The following is a 10,186-nucleotide window of genomic DNA, read 5'->3' as shown; positions in this document are numbered from 1 at the left end:
TTTTCTGTGTATAGACTTGTTGGATCCTGAATTTCTACATGGGAAGGATCTTGGTATTCTAAGTTTTCCAACTACGCCAGCTACTTTTGTGGAGAGGATTGTGTTAATTGATAAAGAAAATATGCTTTTGAATAAGAAATGCTTTTGAATAAGAAGTGGCATAATTGGTGGAATTAAAGGATTTTGCAATGCAAGCAATGATTGAGAAATGTTTAATGCTTGACCTTGAGGTGGGAGTCTAGTGGTCAAGCATTTCGTCCGCCTCACCTTAGAACCTGGGTTCAAGTCGTGCTAACAGATTAATACCAAGGTGGTAGGGCTATCTCGCATGAGGGTTTAACTTGTCACGGTGAAAAGTGACTTGCTACAAGGATTCCACCTTTTTCATGCAATTCAAAAAAAAAAAAAACTCATTTTCTTTTGCAACAAGCATGAAAGTAATGGTTTAATGTAGTAGAGTAAATTTATTGGTGATTTATTTCATCCTTGGTGCTTGTGTTGCTATTTTTATAGTATTGCTGTTTTTATAGTATTGGTATTTTTTTGTTTAAAAAATGAACGAACATAAGCTAATAACCTTGTAATTTAACTAGCAACTTCCTAGTTATTTTGAGCCCAAATCATACGCCATGAGCCTTGTAGCTCAACTAGTGTTTTGGTTGAGTTAGAACCTCTTTTCGATCACGGAAGTTATTGCATTTTTTAACACATCAATTATCAATAATTTGTTCAATATGACTTCAATTAGGACCATGTTAAAAATATATTATAATGATTGATATGAAGCACCCGTCACCCAAAAGATATTCATTGAAGACGTACACTAGTACGGGAAAGAAAAGTAGCTGTTTCTTTCTTTGTCGGTTTTTCCTTGGTTTATTTACTCACTTCCTGCAATTAACTCATGTTCAAAGAAATCTTTTCTGACAGCAGTGCAATACATTTGTAATCGTTTGGTTTGTAAAAGTTTTATGGTATAAAACAACTTATAAAGATTACAACTTTGGGTGCATAATGTAGAATCAAATTAGAAAAAGAAACCAATCGTACACTCATCATGTATGGGTACTTTGTGAAAATATTACCAATTGAAAAACACTGCCAGCTTCTGCTGGTTTGATTTTTTACAATTATATTTCTACTACTTTCTACTACTCTATGCTACTTGTGTTACAAAGGATAGCATAATGTAATTGAATGAATCTGAATCAAACTGTGAGAACCAAAAGAAAATTGTCAACCCTCAAATTCTTCAGGAAAGAAATCAATGTCTCTAGGTGGACCTGTCTTAAGTTTTTCTTGTAAATCCAAATTCTTGGGCAGTACAAGTTCAGTTTCCTGGCCTGCCAATGAAAAATATCTCTCCAGTACCATCTGCAGCCACAAAAGGTAGAAAAGGAATGGGGGCAAAATAACACACTTTGTTAAGTAGAAAAGAGTAGATGATTAAAAACTGAAAGGAACCAAATATAAATTTTGTTCCATACCATGGCAGCATATGCATCAATTTTGCTTTGCCGAGTAGACCTGCTGAGGCCCCTGAAAATAAGTTATATCACAGATTTACAGTATTCATTAGTACAAGCATTTTCACCATCTTTTTCAATGATATAATTATAACCTATGCCCTAGACATTGAGTATTATGCCTTCAAAATTAGACAATGATCCAAATAACTAGGCATATCAACCAATATACTTGAGACAAGACATTGTATCTTTCATCAGGTGTAAAGCACAGAACCAAGAAAATAAGCATATTGAATTTGGAAACAGCTGCAACAACGCCAATCTTTTTTATATATATCAAACTTCCCTTTCTTGTAAATATATTGCTTCAAATCAAACGAAACATAGCAAATCCTTAAAATATCAAGGATAATTACTACTTTTATTCAATGTATTTCACCAAATAGCTCATGATGCAGATTTAACAAGGAATTATATGGTATTTGGGGTCTAGAGAAATGAATTCATCCATTGTGTTCCATTTAGCTTATGAAAAAGGATTCATAATGTTATAAAACTTAAACAATTCAACAGCTTTTCACGAAGTATGACCTAGTATATTCATTTCAGTGAATGTGGTTATGCCTCTACATCACACTCACAAATGCCATGAAGAACATAATAAACCAATAGCTGTACAACTCCAAAAAAAGAAAAGAAAAAAAAAGAAGATAAATGATAAGACTATTTAACAACTCTAGCTTCTTGGCAAAGACATGCTAATATAACCAAAGCAGAAGAATAATAAAAGAGCAACCACAATTACCTATAACTGGTATCCAATCCTAAAAGCATGAAAAAAGGAAAAAGAGAGAAAATATTACATGCAAATCATGCGATCTGTTGCTTCTGTTGTTGTCCCATGTTCATCTTGCAGGTATACTCTCCAACCCCTGAATATTAATTTTGGGATCACCAATCCACATCTAAAGTTCAAAACGCTAATGAAGTAGTAATTGAAAAATGAAAGAAAGCAAAACTAAAGAGTTTTGAAGTGGAAGAAAAAATTCAGATAATTGACAACCTGTTCTTGTATTCACAGGGATAATACTATTCTTTTACATTACAAGTCCTTAAATACTCAAAACATTCAAAGAATCAACAGACAAATATCAGATAACATAATAGGATACAGAGAAACTTTTGGCAGTACATTATCTTCGGGATTCTTCTTGCCATTCAGTGTTTTTGATTCCTTGTCAACAATATGTGGGTCATCCTTAATAAAAACATCCCTAAGAAAGTAATAAGTACACAAACTACACCTATTTATCCAGAAAAAAATAAATTTGCACAAGTAATAGTAATTAGAAGAAATAAACCAAGGCAGATAGAGAGTTGATAAATCATTCAGAAATCTAGTTTCTGATGCAAGAGACACCAGTCAATTCCCAACTAAGGCAGAATACACAGAATCATAAATCCATCTATACAGATTTTAACCTGGCCATGATCATTATCGTCGTTACTCTCACATGGATTTTATTACATTATTAAACAACATAAACATTACACTACCTCAATGTATATATATTTATGTATGTATGTATGTATGTATACCTCTCGGCAGCTCGAGCAGCAAATCTTCCGGCAACACTACGAACTTTGTTTGACTGAGGTGTCTCCTTTCCATCACTTGATTTAGGAAGCCCAATTATAAATTCGTCCGCTTCCTACATTTTTTTCCCCTCAAACCATAAATAAATATAAACACATACATATTATGTACGAAACACGTACGGTATGACATGGCAACACGAGCAATTTTTAAAAATTATAACATAACACAGTATGTCACTCCAAATGAAGTGTACATTTAGTAGCAGACTAGCAGTACCTCTTGTTGTGCAATCTGAAGAAGCTGAAGCTCCAGTTTTTGTCCTCGTAATTCCAGAACCTAAGATTCAAAAATACTGCCCATTTCTTAGTTTCATTATCCTTAACAAAAAAAAGAAAAAGAAAAAAAAAGACAAGGTATCTGAAGAGAAATACAAAACATTACAGTTAGAGGCCGTATTGAGAAGCCTTTGCTGAGTGCGAGGCCAGTGCGGGACATTCCCAAATCTACCCCTAGACTGAACCCACCTCTCCAATTGGGGTCTCTTTTCCGGTGGAGGGCATTAGGGGGAAGTTGCTGTAGAGAAATCGCCCTTAGCGTGGGAGTATACTTACGGGTTTTGGTAGAGGATAGTGGCAGAGAAGCAGGGGTATTTAGCGGTTTATGAATGGTTAGATTTGGAGAGAGAAAGTGTGGTTGTAAAGGTCCTACTCCTACTCCTAATTGTTGCTGCCAAGCCATCTCCGCGCTGTGTAGAGTCTGTAGTGTGTTATCTGAGTGACCGACGAGAGAGAGAGAGAGATTACGAAGCTGCCAAACGCATCGTTTCGATTTTTTCTTTTTTATTATTTTATTTTAAATTTTTTATTGAAGCATAGTTTGGATTTTTTTTTTTTTTTTAAAGAAAAAATCTTGCATTGTGTAAGTCTTACATATTGTGGTATAGACGGGCGTTCACCAAAATCGCATCACCGCACCTAAATTGACAAAATCCACTAGTGTAATCACACTAAACTTAATAAATAAATATATTTATTTTATACTAAATATATTAATATTATTTGAAGATAAGTCATTTCATACTTAAAAGCTTTTTAAGCTACTCTTAATCAACTCGAAATAAATAAAAATCAGTCCAACATTTTTAAAAATTGGCCCAAAACAAAAGAAAAACTAACTTTGGGCTAGGCTAATGGAGCCCAAAATTTTGAAAAATTTCCCAATCCAAAACTGACCAAACTGCAACATGATATATCAGATTGAATTGCACAGTGTAGTGCGGTGATAAAAATGGACTAAAATCACACCAAACTGCACCGTGCAATGCGGCAATAAAAATGGACTAAAATCGCACCTAACTACATTGAAAACACCCCAAGGTAGACACACAAAATATGAATAATATTGTTAATATTTGCATATATATATATATATATATATTGAGAAATAATAACTAAATGAGTTATTATTACGTAATTTTAGAACTTGTTTCTAACTAAATGAATGATTATTATTATATAAAATGCATATATATATATATATATATATTTTTTTTTTTTCTATTTGTCCTTATATATAATATCTCTAATTATAATTATCAATAAAAACTTTTCTAATTATTATTTTTCTAATTCCTTATTTATTAATGAAGATTGTGATCTGAACTCAATTAGTTAAATCTTTTCTAATACTTGCATAAATAGGGTTATCCTAAAATAATTAGTTCCAAACTTAAGATTAAAAAATAAATTGTTCAGTGCACCTAAAAGAAATTCATTTTTAAGTCTTATATTGATATTTAAATCATCTGTTTTAGTATTGATTTTATTCAAATGGTTAACACCCTAACTTATATAATTTGAGTAATGTTTTTAATTATATTGTGCTTTAACCTTTAAGGACACATATATTAATATTACACATGGAAAAAAAAAATCAAATTCCTGAACTTAAAAAAAAAATGAAAAAGAAGTTAAGCAAAGATAAACTTATATAGGAATTTGGAAGGATAGATCTAATTTAGCCAAATTTTATCTATGATCTAAAAGGATATAGAAGGAATTCTAAATTAAATTAAGTTAGACTTTCAAAGAAATATGGGAGGAATTTCACATACTAAGAAATTAACACAAAGCACAAACAAAATTTTGAAGCTAATATTCATGGCTCTTCTTTCTATGTCAAGCATAACTATTTTATGTGGCGTTTGGTACAAAGTAATGTTTTAGGATTTTCAAGAATGTTTAAAGATTTTCATGTTTGGTTACAAATCACACCAGGGAATCAAATGCCAGGGGTATTTGGATTTCCCCTCAACCCTTTTTTTTTATAAGATTGTGGATTTCCTTTAAAACAGGTGGGTATCCAGATTCTCAAGTTTAAAAAGAAATTGTATTTTTTTATAAATTGACAATTTAAACTATTTTTCCTTATCATTTAAGCAATGAAGATAAAACATAAAACAAATCATCAATATCTTATAAACCTGAACGTTGTCAAGTTGTTTTGTTATGAATTAAGTTCTTTTTAAAATTATAGTTAAGAATTAATTTTCCCCTTTTTATATCTACTATTTGGAATTGGTTAGATGCTAAAGTAAAATAAATTATTTATTTTTATTAACAAGTTTTTCATAGAAAATAAGAATTTAAATAATTATTTTTGTATTGTACTTGTCATTTTGAAATGTTAGATAATAGTTTTAATGTATTTGTCATAATTTATAGTTTACATTTTTGTCATTATTTATTTGGAGGAAGCTTTAAAATTAGAAAAAAGAAAAAAGAAAAAGAGTTGATATTGGATTTATAAATCTAAGGATAGTATGAGAAAAATAAATAATTCATTTAAGATTTTTAGGAATAATTTAAACATTATAATATCACATTCGTAGGAATCTTATTAGATTATCACTTAAACCAAACATAAGAATTGTTATATTCCTAAGTATTTGGATTGTAAGGTGTCACATTTCCAGTAATCTAGATAACAAGAGTAACATGGATTTTTTCGTACCAAACGCTACCTTAAAGTTTAAACGGTTGAAACTTCGCTCATTAATTCCCATCAATTAGATTTAAAATTCTAGTTTTGGACAAATATTAATTTATACAAAACCCTCTCTTTTCTATCTTGTTTTTGTCTTTTTTTTTTTATGTGTTTTTTGTTTTGAATAGAGAAATATATATAAGTAGTGCAAAATTACATATTTAACTTTATTTTTAATAGGAGTGGGGAAAAAAAAAAAAAAAACCCAAACAAATATCCAACGGTCTCTTCGTTTCAAAAGAATGTCCCAAGCAAGGGAACCACCGATCCTCCGACAAAGGAATAATCATCTCCCGGACGACATTGTACTCAACATCTTGGCAAGGCTACCGATCAAATCAGTCCTAAGATTCAGGTGTGTTTGCAAACCCAGGAACTCCTCAATCACTAGTCCTAATTTCATTTCCACCCACCTTAATATCATCAACAACAACAATGGCTATCTCATACACATGCCGTGGGCTGCACGTCCCATGAACCATCTTCAGGACAACATCGTACAACTCGCTACGGTCACTTGCGACCGCACCTTTACTAGGATTTCCCAGTTTCTTCAGTCTGTTTCTGTCCAAATTGTCGTTCATTCAATGGCCTCTTGTGTCTCTTTAACAGGGTCTTTCATAATGTTTCTGGTAATCTTATATATTTGTGGAACCCCAGTATTAGAAAATTGAAGAAGCTGCCTGATACTTGTCTAAGCAAGTTAGAAAATGTTATACCTGGTTTTGCCTATCCGTCTGATTCCAATGACTACAAGGTTGTTAGGATTTCGTGTCGTTTGAGGAAAATGGGGACTCCAACTAAGGCTGAGGCTGAAGTTTACACATTAAGCTCAGATTCGTGGCAAAGGGTTATGTTGGGACCTAATGTTTTTATCTCCAACATTGGTTACGATTTGCCCGTACCATTTGTTAATGGGGTCTTGCATTGGATGATATGCATGAGTGAAAGTGAAGAGGAACCTCAAGCTGCCAAAATTTTGACATTTGATGTTAATAACTAGACATTTGGAAGCGTAGAACTTCCTAGCATGTCAGTTGGCTTGCATTTCCGGCATCTTGCTGTATTCAAGGGAAATCTGGCTCTGATTGAATTTCCATTTGGTAATCACCTATACCTCCTTGTTCAGGTGATGAGGGAGTATGGTGTGTGGGATCAACTTTTTGCTGTGCCATTGGAAAATGGTAAAGATTTCTTAGGTTTCACTAGGAATGGTGTACCTCTTTTTCGAACAAGCATTGCAATTATTTCATTTGACCCAGAAACTTCACAGGTGAATGATCTTGGTAATCGATGTGGGCCAGTTATAGCTGCTACTTTAATGGAAAGCCTAGTGTTGCTCGATAAAGCAAACATACAATCTAAATGAGAAGAGACATTGCTGACGGTATCATAGAATATTTTCATACAAACTGTGATTGAAATGAGGCCATGATACTGCCATTTCCTTTTACTTGTTGTAGGCATGAAAGAACTGGTCTGAATGTAGAAGGGTGAATTTGTTCTTTTTTAATATTATCCTCTAATGCTTAAGCCTATGCTTGTGTTAGTGTTTTATTTTGCATCTTGTTATTGCCGTACACATTTCAAGATTTGATAATATCACAGAAAAACTACATTTTCCTTTTTGTGCCCCTATTACACAATGAATTAGTAAGAAAAGGGCTCTTTTTGATAAGCAGTAAGAACGAAGCTCTAAATCTGATGATGTTAAGAAGGGATCATGGAAGAGTTATTTATTTTTTATTTTTTTGATAGGTAAATCATGGAAGAGATTATTCTTTGAGCATAGGCTGATTCCAAGGTCATGTGTGTTTATTTAAATTGTCTTGTCCCTGCTGGTGACTGGTACATCTAAATACATGGTATTGATCACAAGAAGCTAATTTGTGCAACAGAAACTTCAATTTGAAGTCATATAAATGCACTATGAAAACACAAAACAAATACCATTGAAGCAAGCCAAACAAATACCATTGAAGCAAGCCAAACTAATAACAGTGCCTATGTTTTTTTTATATTTTTAATTAATTCCTTAGCATGTGAAAATTGGCAAATGCAGATAAGTGATATATGCAGGTAATTTGGTCTTGACAATAGATAATGTTCTGTTTTGTTTAATACTTCCTTGTAAAAAACTCTTTAATTTTTAATTTTTAATTTTTTTAAATTTTTTCATATGTTCTGATATTAATAACCTTTTAGACTTTTTTTTTGGGCATATTTAAGTCCTCAAAGCTTGATCCTTCCCACAACTGCATGACCAGTGACCACATGGAAGGTATGCAGTTTTATACTTGCATAGCATCCTTTACACTTGAGCTCATACATCAGTACAGTTTTCCAATAATCAAGTAACGCTAACTGTCTCCAAATCGGTATCATTGTCTCCTATTCATCTCTCATCCTGATTCTTATTCTTAATTAATCTGTCTCCCTTCCTTGTCAATCTTACCTTTTTCTCCTATAAAATTGTCGAAACTGAATTTTTTTCTGGCTCTACTTGAAATTATTCAAGGTTTCTTTTACCTAACAGCTCACTCATATTTGTCTTTTTTTATTTTATTTTATTTTTTTCTGAAATATCTTTAGGAATGATTTTGAGTGTGATAATGTGGACTGTGGAGTTTACTTGGGAGTCAATTTAGCTACTTTGGTGTTTATATTAACTCTAAAAGCTCTTAGCATTGATGATCGATATCGTTTACTATTCATGTTTTTTTGGGGTCCATATGCTTGTTCAGTTTTTTATTTGTATATAGATAATTGTAAAATTTTTGGAGATTTTTTTGGGGAATTCTTTCGCTTAGATCATTGTAATAACTCCTTGAAATTTGTGAAAATTCTCTATATATAATTTTCCTGTGTAAAGTTAGCTGATTTTTATTAGATGCCTACATTTGCAATTTACATTTGGTTATTGGTTTATGTTGAACAATAGAATTAGTGAGGGAAACTCTCTTGCCATTCTGTTTTGTTGGTTCTTTTCTTGATGATCCCTTTGGTTACCAAGAAAGTTTAACAAAAAGAGAAGTAAAACTTTGAATTCAGTGAGAATAGAATTAGTAATACTTTATTTGTCTTTCTGGTAAAATCTTCTCCTCTTTTCTTTTGTAATTAAAATCTGTGCAGTATCATATTGATTTTTGTTTTCTTTTGTCTTGGTCCTTTGTTCTAGCTCATTGAGTTTATTTGATTTGCGCCTCCAGACTGACTAGTATCTGCAAGGGTAGTGTAGTGATTTGATGGATTAAAACTATAAGCTTGATTACCTTGCTTTCCAAGTTAGGCTTATACTTATAATAAATTTCTTTCATCAACTTGAAACTGACATATTTTTTCCAACTTTCAAACTCTATATTTCTAGCAGATGCATCTTTCATTGGCACCAATTGTCTCCTATAATTTTGTAGAATTACAATTTCTTAATAGAGCATCATTCGTAAATCTTTTCCTATTTTTTTTAGAAGCACTAGTATGAGAATAACATTCTCCACTTGTCATTGTCCCATTAATTTCTGAACTCCACATCATCCCTTACAAAGCAGCATTCTGCATCTTGCAAGCAGCCTTTACCTATTTTCTGAATTCTCAATTAGTTACAACTATACATTTTGTAGTTGTCCATGGCATATATACTTGGATCTATTCAATTCTGGTTTTAATTAACATCTGAGAGCAAATTCTCCTTAATGGCCAACCAATACACGAGTAATTGGTATAGCTTTTGAGCAAAACATTGTACAGCTCCTTTTGAATTGTGTTCGGTTAAGCTATCTCTACAGTAGCAAAATTGGACACTTTTACTTTAATTAACCTTTAGTCTTTCTGCAATTCCCATGAGAAAGTGGCAGGGTACTGTACTTGGTGGGGTTTTATAACACAGTCCTGCCTTCTTTTAGGAACTTCTTACAAACAGTTCACTAACCTTGTCCTAACTGTTTATCCTGAATTCAAGTATAAATCTGTCAATTATAATATGCTAAGAAGTAAGAACTGTAGGTATGGGGTTTTTTGAATGGTTTTTGGCCATTCAAAGCACAAAAAGAGTGTATGATAAAGCTAAACCAGC

At 32.3% G+C, this 10,186-nt stretch overlaps 2 protein-coding genes across 2 annotated transcripts; one reads left to right on the top strand and one right to left on the bottom strand.

Annotated features, from left to right (window-relative positions):
* Positions 1–1,027: 1,027 nt before the first annotated feature.
* On the bottom strand, positions 1,028–3,881 carry LOC112037435 (uncharacterized). The gene is made up of 6 exons (XM_024070257.2): positions 3,511–3,881; positions 3,346–3,405; positions 3,069–3,181; positions 2,333–2,401; positions 1,488–1,539; positions 1,028–1,374 (listed from the first exon to the last, which is right to left on the bottom strand). The coding sequence occupies exons 1-6, from the start codon at positions 3,805–3,807 to the stop codon at positions 1,237–1,239; spliced, it is 729 nt and encodes a 242-aa protein (XP_023926025.2). The 5' UTR covers positions 3,808–3,881; the 3' UTR covers positions 1,028–1,236.
* A 2,475-nt stretch (positions 3,882–6,356) lies between these two features.
* Positions 6,357–7,483, top strand: LOC112006801 (uncharacterized). Its single transcript, XM_024039114.1, has 3 exons — positions 6,357–6,469; positions 6,727–7,015; positions 7,118–7,483. The coding sequence occupies exons 1-3, from the start codon at positions 6,357–6,359 to the stop codon at positions 7,481–7,483; spliced, it is 768 nt and encodes a 255-aa protein (XP_023894882.1).
* Positions 7,484–10,186: the final 2,703 nt, after the last annotated feature.

This window comes from Quercus suber, unplaced genomic scaffold (assembly GCF_002906115.3).
Source record: "Quercus suber isolate HL8 unplaced genomic scaffold, Cork oak 2.0 scaffold_920, whole genome shotgun sequence".
Taxonomy (NCBI): Eukaryota; Viridiplantae; Streptophyta; class Magnoliopsida; order Fagales; family Fagaceae; genus Quercus; species Quercus suber.
The sequence above is the reverse complement of the archived record's forward strand: the minus strand, read 5'-3'. Positions and strand labels throughout refer to the sequence as shown.

What these genes read in the sequence shown, in the direction of transcription:
- LOC112037435 (XM_024070257.2), bottom strand. Translation starts at nt 3,807, where the DNA reads ATGGCTTGGCAGCAACAATTAGGAGTAGGAGTAGGACCTTTACAACCA. An exon ending in TCTCAATACGGCCTCTAACT is followed by an intron (nt 3,406 to 3,510) that starts GTAATGTTTTGT and finishes TTTGAATCTTAG; the next exon opens with GTTCTGGAATTACGAGGACA. An exon ending in GCTGCTCGAGCTGCCGAGAG is followed by an intron (nt 2,402 to 3,068) that starts GTATACATACAT and finishes ATTAATATTCAG; the next exon opens with GGGTTGGAGAGTATACCTGC.
- LOC112006801 (XM_024039114.1), top strand. Translation starts at nt 6,357, where the DNA reads ATGTCCCAAGCAAGGGAACCACCGATCCTCCGACAAAGGAATAATCAT. An exon ending in AAATCAGTCCTAAGATTCAG is followed by an intron (nt 6,470 to 6,726) that starts GTGTGTTTGCAA and finishes TCTCTTTAACAG; the next exon opens with GGTCTTTCATAATGTTTCTG. An exon ending in ACATTGGTTACGATTTGCCC is followed by an intron (nt 7,016 to 7,117) that starts GTACCATTTGTT and finishes GTTAATAACTAG; the next exon opens with ACATTTGGAAGCGTAGAACT.